This window comes from Polypterus senegalus, chromosome 3 (genome assembly GCF_016835505.1).
Source record: "Polypterus senegalus isolate Bchr_013 chromosome 3, ASM1683550v1, whole genome shotgun sequence".
Classification (NCBI taxonomy): Eukaryota; Metazoa; Chordata; class Cladistia; order Polypteriformes; family Polypteridae; genus Polypterus; species Polypterus senegalus.
The window spans coordinates 235,306,726-235,324,915 of NC_053156.1; the positions used below are offsets into that span (position 1 = coordinate 235,306,726).

At 38.1% G+C, this 18,190-nt stretch overlaps 1 protein-coding gene across 2 annotated transcripts in view; it reads right to left on the reverse strand.

The window, feature by feature from the left end:
- Positions 1–4,252: 4,252 nt before the first annotated feature.
- Positions 4,253–18,190, reverse strand: part of LOC120525996 (kinesin-like protein KIF3C) — a 162,201-nt gene continuing 148,263 nt past the window's right edge. For both annotated transcript variants that reach the window (XM_039748794.1, XM_039748793.1), the window contains 2 exons: positions 8,571–8,749; positions 4,253–5,465 (listed from right to left, as the gene is read on the reverse strand). In XM_039748794.1, coding sequence (XP_039604728.1) covers positions 5,357–5,465; positions 8,571–8,749 — 288 coding nt within the window. In that variant the 3' untranslated portion in view covers positions 4,253–5,356. The remainder of the gene's footprint in view (positions 5,466–8,570; positions 8,750–18,190) is intronic.

Consider the following 18,190-nt stretch of genomic DNA (forward strand, 5'->3'; position numbering starts at 1 on the left):
CCTGACCATGTTTAACAGAGGAGCTGAGAATTAAGTTAGTGGCTGGAAGGAGTGACCAAGAGCAGAGGACGTTACTGACTAGATAAGCCACTTTATCAGTTCCTGGTGTCCTTACTCTTCCTTCCTATGGAGACCTGAAGTAATGCTGCTAATGGTTTTCAAAAGTCCTAACTGTAATAATTAAAAAGGCATTCATCAAATTATTGCATTGTTTTTCTGTTTAGCTCATCCACATCTTCATTTATTATTGTGTCGTTTTATCATTTTCCTGCTTTGGTCACAAATCAACTTGAGGATCCACTTGTCAAAAAGATTTTGTATGCCCCAATGCCATAGCACACGGCCAACTGCTTTTTTTTTAAATATTTCCTTACAGATTCATCTTTTTTACTCATAACTATATTATCTATTCATCAATCTGTACATTGCACTAATAACTGCTATGAATATGGGAACCCTTTTAAATGTGTACATCGCTGCCACTCTTTTGACTAATTTTATAATTTTTCTGCTTTATATTATAGAAAAATGTATTTTTAAAATTGGTAATCTCTGTGTATTAGAAAAGTATTATAAGCACATGAGAAAAGTAAATACTATATTTCACTAAACACTAAGATGTAAGAGTTATGCTTAAAAAGACCTATACCTACATATTTTTTATTATTCTGTATGAGCTAGAAACCATAAGCCAAAGGTCAGATGAGCAAGAGAGCTGGAAAGGATGGGCCCCCCTCGCTTAGAGAAGGAAGGTGAACTCTTTGGCTGTAAGTAATGGTAACAAGCGCCAAGCTAGTAGGGAGTACAGGTAGGCCTTGTCAGACACATATGATGGACACAGAGGGGTTTGGCACCCCCTCAAGCTGAGAAATAATGGTGGAATTAATTAGGGGCAGAACTAGAGCAGTGTAGTGTTAGGAGTCAGATGAGGATGAAAAATGACTTGTGTGATAAGAACTGTAATAAATGTAAGAGCTGCCCGTGGCTGATCACTTATTGCATCTGTAGTGAGTCTGTATGTGTGCCATACAAGAAATCTTAATTCTGCTGCCTGTCCTGAGAATCCAAGTGCCTTCATTGGGGCTAAGGGTGCCCATGCCTGCCTGCTTCTACAATATCCATACTTATTAATATAATAATCTAAATAAAACCCATTACATTTTTCATGACAAAGCATCCTCTGCGTACATTGTTCATGACAAAATGTAAGATTTCATTTTTTCTGTGCAGAAATAAATGTGAAAGCTATGTGTGTGCAAAGTATGATGCTAATGAAACCATCCGGCCTTGTGCAAAAACAGCAAATTCAAAATGGTAATAAATAAACATTGGGCTTACAAATTGACTAAAGGTAATTTCCAGGTAGACAGTGAAATGTACGTGGCAATGGAGGAGGCAGTGAAAGCAGGAGCAGTTTTTTACATGAGTGCTAAAAACAAACTGGCTAGTCACGATGTCCTGCCGAGTTTTAGGAATAGAGTAGCTGTATCAGTCAGCGTTAGGCTAATTATGTAGTGTGAGTGCCATATGAGATGGACCTGGATGGAGGATGGTTCCCTGACAGGAAGGGAGGGTGTAAGGGAAGGACAGAGATGGATTGGCATCCCATCCAGTTTGTAGGCTAGTAAAATTCCCGGAAGGGAGGTCTAGTCAGAAGAATAGAAGGTGTCTGATGACCTGGATTATGTGGTACCCAAGAACGCGATGGTGGCAACATCCCACTGGTAGAACTCCCATACAGATTACCTGCAGGGCAGGCTGGGAACTGCAGTCCCATGGGAAAGCCCTGTCATTTTTTCTGGGTGCCACAAGGTGGAGCATGCAGGAAAGTGTTGTACTTTCTTTGAGGAGTTTCCACCTGACCTGCTTCCGATGTGCAGTGCTGTGGCACAGACAGTACCCCCGGGTCCAGCACCTGCATGAGTAGTCAGAGTTGGGAGGAGGTGGATGAGGTATGGAAGGACAAGTAAAACGTATGACTTTGTTGTGCTGCCTGAAAATGAGGAAATTGGAACCTTATGGAAGTATTGTAGGGAATAAACACCTTGAATTTGGACCCAGTACTGAGGTGTGTAGTTGTGTCTGGGTGTATGGGGCACTGCTGCACCTACACTGGTGGTCACAATAAGTATACATGTCTATTTTTTTTAATGCTCACATGCATGTATAGATGTACGAGGGGGGACCCAAAAATAACCGGAATTTTATTGTTGTTAGGTTGGTACTTGTAGTACGTGGTTGGGCTGCTAGGGCAATCTAGTTACACTCCTCACAAGTCAGTCTGCCAAGTGCCATCAGTCTGGAAGGTTGTGCTTGTGTTCAGTGAATTTTGTAAAAGTAGTTTTGTGCAAGCATCGTTTTTTTACGATGGCCGATTATCGTGAGCAATGCGCGGCAGTGAAATTTTGTTTTCTTCTTGAAAAAAGTGTTGCAGAAACTATTGTTATTGAAATGGTATGACAACCCTGAACCACCCACCCTACTCACTGGATTTAGCTCTGTGTGATTTCTTTTTGTTCCCTCGGATGAAAAAAGACTTGAAAGGAAGGCGTTTTGCTGACGTCGAAGAGGTAAAACAAGAAACGACCAAAGCATTAATGGGCATTAATTCAGACGAATTTAAAAAATGTTTCGAACAATGGAACAAACGGTTAGATAAGTGTATTTCCGCCAATGGAGAGTACTTTGAAGGAGACTAATTGTAGTTTGTACAGAAAATTAAACACGTTTTAAAAATATTTCCGGTTATTTTTGGGTCCCCCCTCGTATATGCCTTGTTTAAATAAAAAATATTCAACAAGAATATCACAGAACTGTAATTCATTCATTCACATTTTCAATTACAGGCCTTTATGGTGTTGCAGCCTATTTGAGCAGCACTGGTGCAAGGCAAGAACTCAGCCCTGGACTGGAGGGCATCCATTTTAGACTACACGCAGTAATGTGTTGAAAACAATTATATAAGATAGTTTTTGAGAACGTTTGAAGAGAGAGAGAACTTGATGTAAAATAGGCTATTATCACTTTTAAATAAACTTCCAGGGTTACCCTTTGTTTCTGGTGGCCGCTATTCCTCTGCCTCATGCCCCCCATTTTTCATTTACGCCTACCTAGTGCATGTGTGGGTATCAGTGAGACTCATTCTCGAAGATTTTGTTTTTTTCTAGGTCTTTCCAAGAGTTTTAAGCCTGACAGTTTCATACTGACACCATGCCAAATCACTTTAAATGAATTGTTTAACACAACCTACGTACTGCTACAGTTTAAGTCACTTGTGTGGTGTCATCTCAAATACTTTAGCAGTAGACCATAAATCTGTTTAACTTGTCAAACTACTGACACTCATTATTTTTGCTATTTTTTTTAATTAGCAGAACTGGATATGCATGAATGCTTTCATGAGGGCCGGGACTGTATATCAGAAAGTGATGGCTGCAGCCATCAAAGGAACAGAGTTTCAAATGAATTATATGTTTTTAATTAAAAGATAAACCTGAATGAAAGTCAGTGGTTAGTTAGAATTATAATTTTTCCTTAAAATGATTGTAGAATGCCTGCGGTGGGTTGGCACCCTGCCCAGGATTGGTTCCTGCCTTGTGCCCTGTGTTGGCTGGGATTGGCTCCAGCAGACCCCCGTGACCCTGTGTTCGGATTCAGCGGGTTAGAAAATGGATGGATGGATGATTGTAGAATGCATATATTTTTAAAAAGATGTATTTTCATTTAACCATTAAATGATCAAAAATAGTTAACTATTTATGTTTTCTACATTGATACCTGCATCATTTTAACTTGTACAAATACTTATTTAGTATTTTGTATATACCTAAGAACAAATGTAATATTCTGATCAACATGCGTTACGTGTGCAGAGGTGTGTTATTTGTGAAACCAGTATGTTCTGGTGACCAACAGAGAAGAATTTAATGAGAGTTTTTTAAGAATTATTTCATTGTTGGTTTCCACAGTGATTAGTCAAACATCAGTTCTATCTTCACGTCTCACTGTAAAATTCATAATTGGTCATTGCAAGTGCCTTAAAAAATACAATAGTAACGGTTGTTGAACAGCAATCCAACGAAAGGTAGTGGGCAGTGTTTGATCAGGAATATCCTCATTTTGCTGTGAGAACAGCTATGGCAGATGGCAAGTGCACAGCAAGTGTGATCCCAAAGTCTCAGACTGCTTGGTGGCCACTGCAAAGACATAAATTACAAAACACATTATGTCTAGGCAGTTTTTCAATTTTGGACTTAGACTCTGAACTGGTCAGCATTAATCAATAAGTTAAATCCATCCCTAGTGGATAAGAAGCCTGATATAAAGTCAAAAGGTTGCAAGTCCAATTCCCACTTCCAGTTCAATGTGTCAACATGTCACTTAGAGAGACTGTATATTGTTAAAAACAAATGTGTTGCATGGCACAGAAACAATGTTTTCGGGAGCTGTTTACCCTGAAAGATGCTGCATGAACGACACAATGGCTGACAGTCTTGACTCCAATATGAAACGCCCAAAGGATGACAAGAAAACATAATTGCAATAAAGATACAGAAACTGGAACCCCTTTGTTTTGTGCAAAACTCCCTTCATCGTATTCTACTTTTCAGTTAGGCCATTATTCTGACATTACTTTTATGATAGCAGTTAGCAAATGAAAGAACAACCCTATCTACTGTATTATATTTATGGGAAGCATAATTGCAAGTTTTAAAAACATAATAGGAGAAAGGGGTAAAACTGTGATTAATAATTTTCTTCCTAGGTTATTTTTTAATGTAATATTAAAGGCTAGCTTTGTTGTATTTGAAATAATAATGCATCTCAGTATAGCAACTTAAAATATTAATAAAAATCAGTAACCAACCAGAGGTTCCATATACTCAGCAAACCTTTCACCTTATTAATCCTTTCATGTTGGTTCAACACCCAAAGCTTCTGAAATATACTGAGCAGCACAGAATCTGAATTTTTGCAGGAGTTGTTTTGCTTGTACTATAGGAAAGCACCCACGTTGCTTTCTACTTGTGAAAGGTGGCCATCTGTGAGACATGGCAGCAATGGCACATTAACCTGTGACCCTAAAGGAGCACTGTGTTTCTGTAACTGAGCAAAGCAAAGGCCTTATATGTAGCTATTTTACACCACAACGATATAACAAACCCCCATTTTGTTGTTGCTGCCAGTTATGGTTCTCCAGTCCAGTGCAATTAGTTTTCCTTTTGTTCTGCAGCATTTGCTTTTCCACATAGAAAACAAAGATAATTAATGCTAATTTTGCTGGAAGCTGGCACACTTTGTGCTGAATGCAGGCTTCATGCCCTGGACTTCCCTTCAGAGGTATAAAAGGGGATCTTCAAGGATGGGATGATGTTGCTACCCCTTGTGGCTGGGGGAAGTACTGGGATCCAGAGGCCAGAGTGAAGCTTGAAGATGAGGAAGATATTAACCTTGGAGGTCGACACCTGTGGAGTTAATAAGAAGGAAATACAAATTAAACCAGTGACTGCAAGTAAAAAAGTATAGCCGGCATGCGAGAATGTAAGACAAACAAAAATACATGAAAGTCAATTGAGGGAAACTAGTGAGAAATAAACACATTTTGTTGTTTCATATTTTGAATCAGATTACAGTAGTCCCTCCTCGATCGCGGGGGTTGTGTTCCAGAACCCCCCACGATAGGTGAAAATCCGCGAAGTAGAAACCATATGTTTGTATGGTTATTTTTATATATTTTAAGCCCTTATAAACTCTACCACACTGTTAACATTATTAGAGCCCTCTAGACATGAAATAACACCCTTTAGTGAAAAGTTTAAACTCCATGACAAGACAGAGATGGCAGTTCTTTCTCACAATTAAAAGAATGCAAACATATCTTCTCTTCAAAGGAATGCGTGTCAGGAGCAGAGAATGTCAGAGAGAGAGAGAGAGAGAGCGTGACAGAAAAGCAAACAATCAAAAAATCAATACGTGCTGTTGGGCTTTTAAGTATGCGCACCGCGATAAAGCAGCCGCAAAGAAGGGAGCAATGTGAAGGTAGTCTTCAGCAAAAAATCCGTGATATATATTTAGATATGCTTACATTTAAAATCCACGATGAAGTGAAGCCGCAAAAGTCGAAGCGCGATATAGCGAGGGATCACTGTATTAATATATTTTTTTTTTTATATTTTTTGTTTTCTCTGTTCTTCTGTTCACTGCTAATAGTATCATACTAGCACTCCCAACAGCAGCAGTTCAGTATCATATAACTTCTTTAAGTGGTCACAAATATGCCGTTATGTTTTCTTATTGAAGTAGTGTAATACACTAAAAATATGCTGTTTTTGTGAGTTGAACAAGCAGATTGAGTTTATTTATTTATTTAACATTTTACTAATTATATTAAAATCAAATAAAACTCCATAGAAGCAAATCAAGTTTTATAAAACTAGGTTAGAAACAAATCAACCCCCACCCATGAGAAAGAGAGCTAGGTCAGCAGAGTAAAACTTTAATAATAGTAAAAATATGTAGATAAATATGTGAATAAAATAGAATTAAAAGAAAAAGAGGGGAGAGAATCCATTTCCTCAATTTAAATGTTTATTCTAAAATGTTATTGATTAGATCCTGCCAGGCTTTGAAAAAGTTTTGTACAGATTCTCTAAGTGAGAATTTTAGATAATATATAACATCAGTTACCCACAAAAAAAGAAAAATGAAAAAAAAAAAAAAGTTTTTTTCTGTGATTTGGAAAATGTTGCGTATTATGTCAAACTAGCTGAAAGATCCCCAAAAATTCAACAGTTTATAAAAATAACAAAACTAAAATTAAAAGATTAAAATAAAGTATTCATCCAAATTGTCCGAAATCTGATTATAGAGAAGTATTGCTTAATTAATTAAAAAGATGACTAGCAGGTCCTACAAATTGTATACAAGAGTCATTTTGGAAAAGCACGAGTGTCATCTCACATCAACTTATTGTGTGTTAGACAAACAGAGAAATAATCACAAATAATACATTTCATAAAAAATGACAATTAGTAAAAACATTAATTTATTTCCTCTTTTGTCTAAGACACTGATTTAAAGGAATTGCGGCTTCACTCTATCGCAGATTTTAAATGTAAGCACATCTAAATATATATCATGGATTTTTTGCTGGTTTGCGGATTTCTGTGGACAATGGGTCTTTTAATTTATGGTACATGCTTCCTCAGTTTGCTTGCCCAGTTAATTTCATACAAGGGACGCTACTGGCGGATGGCTGAGAAGCTACCCAATCAGAGCATGTATTACATATTAACTAAAACTCCTCAATAATGTAAGATATGCTTCCTGCGCGGTGCTTCGCACACTTCAAAGCTCTAACAGCCCGTATTGATTTTTGATTGTTTGCTTTTCTCTGTCTCTCTCAATCTCTCTGACATTCTCTGCTCCTGACGGAGGGGGTGTGAGCAGAGGGGCTGTTTGCACAGAGGCTGTTTGCTTAGAAGATACGGACGCGCCTGTAAAAAATGCTGAAAGACTACCTTCACATTGATCTTTTCATTGCGGCCGCTTTATCGAGGTGCTTCTCATACTTAAAAGCCCAACAGCCCTATTGATTTTTGATTGTTTACTACGCGCACTCCTTTGAAGAGGAAGATAGGTTTGCATTCTTTTAATTGTGAGAAAGAACTGTCATCTCTGTCTTGTCATGGAACACAGTTTAAACTTTTGACTAAAGGGTGTTATTTCGTGTCTAGAGGGCTCTAATAATGTTAAAAAACGTATTTATAAGGTCGTAAACAGGTTTTCTATGCTCTAACTGCGAAAATATTAGATTTATAAATAAAGAATTCTACTTCATGGAAATTCATTTATCTTTCTGGAGCGGATTAACCTCGATAAACGAGGGTTTACTGTATAACTGTGCGGAGAATCTTTATAAACAGTGTGGGAGAGTTTCTAAGGGCTAAAAATATATAAAAATAACCATACAAGCATATGGTTTCTACTTCGCGGCTTTTCACCTATCGCGGGGGGTTCTGGAACGCAACCCTCGCGATCGAGGAGGGATTACTGTATATTTTTCAAATGTTAAAGTGGATGGTGGCCAATAATGGAAACAGCAAACGATATCAAAAGATCCATGAAAAAAATCTCACATTACACGTGTTACATAATCCACATAAAGTCATCTAGTCAAATGTTCAAAATGTGCAAAACATACGCATTTTTTTGCCAAAATAAATTCTGCTAAATTGATCCCCCCTTGAAATGAAAGTAGCCCACCCTTAAACATAGGTCAATCTTTTCAAATAAAGACAGCACTCTTCGTTAGTGTAACAGTGGGAGAGGTAGGCCTTCAGTTGAAAAGCACAATCTCGTGAATTTTTCTCTGAAAATTTTTTGTCGGCCATCACTACAAAGTATATGGGATGTTAAAATTTAAAAATACATTGGGTGGTGTATTCCTTTCAAGATTGCATGCTCAACTCTCCATTTTAACCTAACCTAATATCCTGCTTAACATTTACTATAAACAGAAAGGGTTGATAACCAGGCTGCTGTACTTGTGGTGCAACCTCATAACTCACCAAGACCTGGATTTCTTGACCCGAGTGGCAGCTGCTCTTTCCCTATATGCAGAATTTTCAAGGAACAGATCACGTTCAAGGCGAAGAGCCAAGTCATGGTCAGACTGGGTCCTGGAGAAGTCCAGCTCAAATACAGTAGGTGGGGACATGTCTAGCTCTAGAAACATGATGTTTTCTGCCTATTAGAAGAGAGAGAGAAGAAGCTTTGAAGAACAGCACACTATACAAACGCACAGAGACACAGAGATATCATGCAAATTCTACACAGAAATTGTCCTGTTACATTTTCTTAATATATTTTTACTGCTGTTCTGATTTAACAGTATCCCTGCTGCGTTTAGAAGATAAAAGGGCATATTTAATTGTTAGCTTATTTAAATAAAAATAACACTGTCTAGACACATGCAGATAATAACACAATTAAGAAAATGAGCTTAACAGACAGAAGTATTGCTACACTCTTGTCAGTAATATACAGAGACACGGGCAACAACAAGGTCTTGTACAATTTTTTTAGGTACATTTCTATATTAGGAGCAAAGGACAAAAACATCCACAAGTTAGTTGAAGAAGAAATAGCTTGCAATAAATATAAAGACAAATGTGACGAATGACAGAAAGAATTTAATGTGTGCTCAAGGACACTTTTATTTTGCTGACATCATTGATTTATACGAGTTCTGTCATAGTTCTGTCATGGAAAGCTAACAGCCCAAGTGCTCAACTAAATGTGCTGATTGCCATAAAAAGTCAATAGAAACACATAAAGTGGCTAAAAAGGGTGCATAGTCAAGGCAAGATTATTGTCATGTGTACCCAGTAAAAGGAAATCTGCACTTGCACATCTCATAATAAACATACTAAACATGCAAAATATATGCAATATACACAACATGTATTTTAACTAATATATATATTTATACATGTTCTTTCTTTTATTATAATATTTGAATTCTTATGATTGACTGGTCAGCAGTATTGCAATTGGTGGGTAGAAACTGACCCTGAATGTACTAGTGCAAATGCAAAAGGCTCTGTTCTGTCTGCTAGAAGAGATAATTGAGAAAAGCACCTGTGCAGTACGGCTGAGTTCTTTAATTATACTGTTTGCCTTTCTAAGGGAGAAAATGTTGCAAATGTATTGAACAAAGAGTGTTTATAATGGTCTATGCTGCCATAAACACCATGTGTTGTGCTTTGCAATTCTGAACCGAGCAGAAGTGCTGCAGCCAGTGTCGACGAACTTCACTGTGCATCAGTACTAGTCCAACAGAACTATCTATCTATCTATCTATCTATCTATCTATCTATCTATCTATCTATCTATCTATCTATCTATCTATCTATCTATCTATCTATCTATCTATCTATCTATCTATCTATCTATCATTTTGGCAAAGTGTACCAACTGCTAACATGCTGGCATGGACACTACTAATATGGTTCAGTCTCTTTTCTGAAATCTGCCATGTGGCACTCTATAAGCATGGTGTCCTCTGGCAGCCCCATCTAAATGTGCAATGTGGTAAGCTGGAAAGAGATACTGCACTGGCTAAACTGCACTAGCAAATTTATATGATGCCACTAAATGCACAGCTTTTATATTACATAAATATTGCAAACTGCACCATTCTCCAAGAGTCAATAAAAAGCTATTCTTGTCAAAACAATGACCTACTTTCAAAGTAAACCATTGCAGAAAGAGACTCTGAGCAGAACTTATAAAACATAAATGAGAAACTTCAAGCTCACAACAAAGATGTGTATTTTTATCTTTCAAATTCTTTTTGCCTTAAAATATAGGTTAGTGTTGTAGCTCACAGACAACATATTCAGTTCTTCACAATACTGTTGTTAAATAAATGTAGAAAAAATAAAGGCTAGCATTATATTATATAGAATAAGGTCACTGTCATTCTTGTGTATTATAAAAGGCAACTAAAATAGGCTGATGACAGGAAAGGCATCCAGCTGTAAAAATATATGCTCCATTACTCTCTTTGAGGGAACCATTGGCCAATCTGGGAGAACCCATAAACTGGCAGAGATTATTATAGTGCATAGTAAACATATTCAGTCATCAGTATGTCATTGTGATCATAGGTTTATAGGAGTATAGCAAGGCATACAGTATAAATTTTTATTTTCATAGTTTACACATAGCTATACTTGCATTTTGCAGCACATATTGTACAGGTCAGGTCAGGTCAGGTTGGGGAGCATGCACTGGTAAAGTGTGTTGCCACACACCCATCACACGACAAAACAGCTCGGGATCCTGGCTGGCAAAGGGCAGACACATGGTCCAGACTCACCCTCTATCTGCTGCAATCTGGTGTTACATGGGAGTCCCCTTGGCCTGGTCCAGCTATTCGGGTCCTCAACAATGAGGAGCAACACGCACCTCTTTCCAGCAAACTTATGAGCCTCCCCATTCTCTCCCTATCTGTCTACTGATTTCATAGAAAGAGTCACCAGAGACATGAATGATGCTGCCAAGGTAAGTAAACCACTCGACAAGGTCGACATTCTATCCGCAGACAGACCTGCAGACAGGCATGGATCTTGGTTTTTATCCAGGAAACCTGCAAGCCCAGACACTCAGACTCCTCACTCAGTCTATTGAGAGCCCTAATCAGTGCCTCCATTGACTCCATGAAGATTATTGCATTGTTGGCAAAGCTGAGATCAGTGAACCTTTCTTCACCAACAGATATCCCACAACTGCTTGACCCGAAAACCCTGCCCAACACCCAGTTCATCCAAGCATTAAACAGGGTAGAGGTAAGAACACACCCTTGACAGTACCAGTGCACAGGCAGGCCATGATATCCAGCAACTTCAGAGGGATCCTGTAAAGACTCAGCCCCATCAACTGAGCTGATCACTTTACTTTAAAATTGACAAAAGCTGCACTCCATGAGAACCCTCAGTGCCGGGTTGTGGTCGATGGTAGACTGCTTAGAGATAAAACCAGACTGCTCCGGTCACTGGTAGCTGAGCAAATGATCAAGCATCCTATTGAGGATGATACTAGCAAGGACCTTACCCTGCACCAAGAGCAGTGTTATTCCCCTGTAGTTGCCGCAACCCAGGCGATCACTCTTCCCTTTCCAGACAGAGAGGACAAGTCCTGTTTTCCAGTCAGTTGGGATGATGCCTGTCTCCCAAATGGAAAAAAAGATTCCTTGCAGTGCAAAGAGGTCAGCCTTACCTCTAGGCTGGAAAAGTTCACCCTGGACACCGCAGATCCCTGCACCCATCCCTACCCTCAGCTGGTTCACCACCTTTGCAATCTCAGTGAGACTGGGTGGTTCACAGCTGAAGAATCAGATGGCTTTGACTCTTCCGGGGTTGAGCCTCCCAAGGGCATTTCCCCAACCCCTTTCATAATGCGAGGCAGCAGGGCTACTCCCACAGAGAGCAGATAGGAGTCCTGACTGCCATTTCAGAGCTGTGTGAAGGTTTTACGGTGGATGGACTGCCAATCCTGCCACCAACTCCCAAGATTTCCCTGCAAGTTGTTTATGTCATAACCAGGACAAGAACTTATTTCATATTACAATAATATTCAAATTCATTACAATGTTTCTCACAGTTGGGTCTCGCTTTAGCTGATCATGCTAACCTGGAAAGAGACATGAGGGCTGAACTCCTACTGTGCGTTAATAAATAAAACAACAAATCTGTCTAAAAATAGGTCTGCACTGCATTAAAATTATCACAGACTTGGGAATTTAAACTAAATACAAACATTGAGAGAGATTCATTTTTCTGCTGGATATTTTTGTTTGCCCAGAATTACTGTGCTTTCACATAGAAATACCAGTTGAAAAAAAAGACTCATAAATCATTGTCTTGTCCTAATGTTCTGCTGCACAGGTATGTACTTCCTGGGTATATTGGATCATTAATCACTCCAAAGAGCCACTGCAACATGCAGGTGAAACGTGTATAGCACTGGCGCAGTTTAGTGAAAGGGTAGCTTGATGGCAAGGTGGTTAGTGCAGCTGATTCCTGAACTGGTCACTCTCTGTCTTTACTTCCTGAATCTGTATGTGTTTTTCTCAAAGTACCCCATTTCTCTTTTGTAACCTAAAGCCAAATAAGCAAAATTGATTTTTTAAAGTACCTTTCTTTATCAAATCCCTTCCAATTCTGCTAAATCTACAGATAAATAGTTAAAGTGTTCACACAGATTTTTACAGGCAGATGAAGTGATTAGCTCATGTCTGCACAGTGGGTCAGATGGCAGGAATTGAACCAGCAATGTTGTAGTTTAAGAGTCCATTTCCTTCTTAGGTTAAATGATGACCCTAAATTGGGGTTGGAGTGAGCAGAGGTGTGTGCGTTCTATGCTTTATGATGACTTAGTGTCCTCAAAGTTGGCTCCTAGATTTGCACCCGATGCTACTGGGATAAACTTCAGCATCCCATTACCCTGTAAAGGAAAGAGAACGTTCAGAAAATGCTGTCTAGTGGTTTACTTAATGACACTAACAAAGAGGGGGAGAGAGAGAGAGAGCCTCCAGAGTGAAAAGAAAATAAATGAGGTGCCTGATCTAAAGTTTTACCATAATGGAGTACAGTTTTAGATAAAGTGATGTCACATGATAATTAATATTTTCCTTAGGAAAGTAGGAATTAAAATTTTGACAGGCATTCAATCTATGTATTGATCGGCAGAAGTGTTAATTAAAAGTATTAAAGTGCATATTAGACCACCTAACTGCAGTATTCAAAATGAAGCCAATCTGCTAATAAACTGACTGACAAGCGTGAAGAGAAAAAATGTTAACTGCACTTCTGGAAGCACAGCTGACAAGAAGGGGGGGTATTTCACCACCAAAAGACAGATCAGTACAGGATACAGATAATTGAAATGAAGAAATACATTGGATTAGGCTGTTTGTTGGCAATGGGAATTTTAAGAGTTACTGCTTGTGATGTCACACCTTTGCACTCCATTGTCTTCAAGTTAATTTCTGGTTGGACTGTTAATTCACATAAAAGTATAAGCTCTAACTGTTTAATGAAAATAAGAATCAAAGGAAACACTTTAAGGAGTTATAATACTGTTTCAGACAACACAAACAAAAAAATCACATTTCTGCCTGAGCTACTAATGTTTTTTTTTCATTTTATATAACAAAATGAGATGAGGGGCCAGGGTTACGTCACAAATCTTCACAATATCAGAATTGTCCCTTTGGGAGTTACTACATGAAATTTCCCAGTGGGAAACTTGTATTTCCCATATTTTCCCATATCACATCAGATAAGCCCTCTGTAATGCTCAAATTCCTCACACCTTTAGTAGAAACAACTGGCTCCTTCAGATTCCCAAGAGTCTCTCCTCGATTAACACAGATGGAAGCAGCTGGTTACTTCACGTTCCTTTAATTACTGATGTCCAGAAAACTGCACTCACAAAACCCAGACATACTGAGGGAATGCTGTCAATTTTCTTATTACTTAATATATTCTTTATGATGAATATATTATTTTTCATAATCTGCACTACCATTTTTTATCCCATTTCTAATGAAAGCAACATTTTTAAGCCATAATAAAAGCAAATAAAAATTTCATTGTGACATACAGAAAACAAAACTGAATGTGAATAATATGAAAGCTGTCTGATTACAAGGTGACTACTGCATGTGTATTACATATTAAATAAACCTAAACAAAATAGAGTTTAAATTTACAAATAAGTGGTGTTAAGTGGTTGCTGCTGATGCCTATAAGCTCCTGAAGACAGAGTCTAAGTTGTTCTTCCCATATCTGTGTGGGTTTTCCTCTCAGGATTTCAGCTTTTCTATTGCATTCCAAACTTGTGCCGGTCAGACTTACTGGACACTCAAGGATTGGTCCTTGTCTTACACCCTGGCATAGGCATTTGATGACACTGTGACCCCGAACTTGATTAAATGGTGATAGAACATAGATGAATGAATTTAAAATAATGAATTAATGGCATTTACAGAACTAAAAGGATTTACTTGAAGTATTAGTGGCAAGGCAGTGCAGGTAGTTAATACTGCTGTCTCATGACTCCAGTCTTCTAAATTCTGTGTCAGGTGTGGAATCTATGAGGATTTCTCCTTGGGTTTGGATTTGTTTTCCCCCTTGGTATTCAGGTTTCCCTCCATCATGCCAAATCTGTACATGTTGGCTTAACCGGTGATTTCAAACTGGCTCATGTGGGTGGCTGAGCTCTATGATGGTATTTCTATTGCACTATTATATGGTATTACTTGTGTTCTGTGTATTGTATTGTATTGACCCCCTTTTTTTGACACCCACTGCACACCCAAACTAACTGGAAAGGGGTCTCTCTTTGAACTGCTTTTCCCAAGGTTTCTTCCATTTTTTTTCGCTAAAAGGGTTTTTTTTGGGAGTTTTTCCTTGTTTAATTAGAGAGTCAAGCCTGGGGGGCTGTCAAAAGGCAGGGCCTGTTAAAGCCCATTGCAGCACTTCTTGTGTGATTTTGAGCTATTCAAAAATGAATTGTTTTGTATTGTATGATGAATTTTCACCTCGTGCCCAGTACTGCTGGGATGGGCACCTACTCCTGAATTGGATTAAGTAGGTTTTAGTACGTTATGTTACTCTAAGCACCAGAAGACTAATCGCAAACAGTCCACACTTGAACTGTGAGGACTCGGCCAATAATACTCTATCAGATGTTCAGTGGATCCTGGCTATAGATTAGTGATTCTGCCTTTTCAGTTAGGAGGAACAAGCAATTGGATGCTGAAAACATTTAAAACAGTCATGTCATGAACTTACGAAGTGCTGGGCAATCTTCTCAGAACAGTAGGCATGTAGTGAAGGTCCCTGTGTTACTGCAGGAAGCCCACATACATCCACATCAACATGACCACTTGAATTATGGCATTCAGGCATGCAGAGTAGCCGCGATATGAAATCTCATTAAAAACCTTGGCCCTGTGGCGGATGAAGTCAGAATACCTCTAGGGATGGAACACTATTCAATAAATCAATAATGGACGTCAGCACTGCAGAGATGACATTTGAGTATACAAGGACGCTAAGAAAAATGAACAAGGAGCCTTTAGTCAGGTTATGTGAGGTTTTGTCTACTGTATCTTCACCTTCTATTTTATAGTTTGGCCTATTTCTCATATTATGACTCACCAAAAAATAACAGGTAATATTATTTGCAAACAATAAAAGGAATGCAACATTTTAAATCAAAGAGAAATATATAGTGTGTCTGGGATGGTAACCTCAACTTATTTCCTACTAAAATAGTGAAAACGTTTTAAAACATTTAAAACATTTTTGTTTTGAATCCATAGCTGCTCTGGCTACCCATAAACAGAAAAAATGGGTTCAAGAAATGGTTGGACAAATTACTGTAAGTGCATGGTACGCATGACTGAACTGAACTCAAAACTCGGAAGGTAAACACTGCAGGATGTCCTTCTATGAAGCATACAATGTATCAGTTTAGTCAAGGAAGCCACTTATTTATTTTAAATAATTCAATAGTTCAGCTTTCTGGGAGTGGAGTAACTCTGGTATTCACCCTCTCATCATAGTAGGGGTTGTTCAATATTTTGAAAAATCAATTATATTAAAAGGAAAGTACATATAAATACACAGCTAACAGGAAAATGACTATGCACCCTGATTCATGCATTTCTAGTACGTAACCTTGTGCACAAGCAAGGTAGCATTGACATGGAGCATGTAAAGAAAATTGAGTGGGAATGAGTCAATCTGCTGCAGCCCCTTTAATGTAAATGCAGGCAGAAATCTTATATGCCAAGTTATATTTTGTTATCACTTTTCATCTCTGACAGGTCAGAATATCTCATGTTTCATGCCTGTTTCTCTTTGCAGCAGTTCCCTTACTCTTTCTATATTATTTCTGCTGTATCAAAAATATATTTAAGCCATTAAAATTTTTTTTTTTAATTAGTCTGACTCATCAAAGATAAAAATGGCACTGTATATAGACTGTCGATTGGGAAGAGTATGGCACCATGGTTGTTCATTTTCCCAGTGTTCATGTATATTCTCCAGGTAGTCTGGATTTCCTCTGCATCTCAAGGGTTGTCTGGAAATACTAAATTGGGGTGATAAGCATGAGTGTAGAGAGCGCATGAGTGTGCCTAGTGAAGGATTACCATCTCATCTGGAATTAGATCCTTCCTTGCACTCAGTGCTAGTAGGATAGGCTCCAGTTTCATTGACCCTACCAAAAAAATGGATGGATTGGAAAATAAACACTAAAAATATGAGAAAATGACTTTACTGGAATTAATGTCTAGGATACATGCAGCCTTAGTAGATTGGTTAATTCCAATGTGCATCAATTCATTCTTTTGTGAAGTTACATCAATTATACATCTCTGTGTACTGTACTGTATTGAAGTGTAAATCATTCTGTGCATTTAAAGTCATCATTTAATTCTATAATGAGATAATGAACTGCTCAGTAAAAAAGATGCTAGATGAAATTAATGAATGATTGCTTGGTTTTACTGTCAAAATGCTTTCAGACCTTCTTCTGCTTCTTTATGAGCTAAATATCTTTATTAAATGTTTATGCACATTGGAAAATTGTATATTCTAATGTGATTAACTAAAATGGGGGTTGGGCACAAATTTACATGAACATAGTCACTTTTGGAAAATCAGTTTACAGATGGCAATTCAACTGCAGGCTTTTTTCTTCTTTAATTTCTTTACTCTGAAACTACTGCTCTGCTTTGTGCAGTGCTTATTTTAAAACAACAGAGACTTCATTCATTTTAACTGAAAGGCAGATCCCTCATTTACTTGCATCATGGACAACAGCGTCCAACAAGGTAGTGATTATCCAAAGCAATGGGTTCAAGCTATGTTGTCTGAATTCTGCTATCATTTCATTATGAGCTGTAGCAGAAATATTTATGCAGATAAAGTTTTGAGGATCCCTGCTCATAAATATCAACTTGTGGGACAGTGGCAACTGTATTGGACTACTAATTTGAAATGTGAGTATGAATGGGGTCTATAGGAAGTAAATTCATAGTGGTATGGAAGCCTGCAAGATGAAGCAGACTCATTCTTTTAACTTTGGATTCAATAAGCTGCAAAAAGTGGAGAACAAATTTAGACATCTACAGTATTAATGTTTATTCCTGCAGAGTGGATTTGAAAACTTGGGGCATCTAAAACCCATTTATATTACTTATACAACAATGAACACCATGGATTCTATTCATCATCATCATTTTCATTCCACTTATACTATATATGACTAGGTCACCATATTCTCAATAACCTCTTCCAGCATTATCTGAAGAATTCCCAGATGCTGTCAGGCCAGCTGAGAGAGAGACTAACTAAAGAGTTTTCTCCTAGTTGATCTTGCCTGGTACACCTTCTGTGGGAGGCACCTGTAGATATTCTAACTACATGCTCAAACAACCTTAGCTGCCTGCTCTTGAAAGGTAAAATGAACAACTCTACTTCAAAATCTTCTCATATTGTTGAGCTCCTCATACTATCACAGTGAGTGAACCCAGCAATATTGTACAGAAACCTAATTCAACTGTTTGCACTTGTATCATCATTGTTTTGATTTCTACATTAAGGTA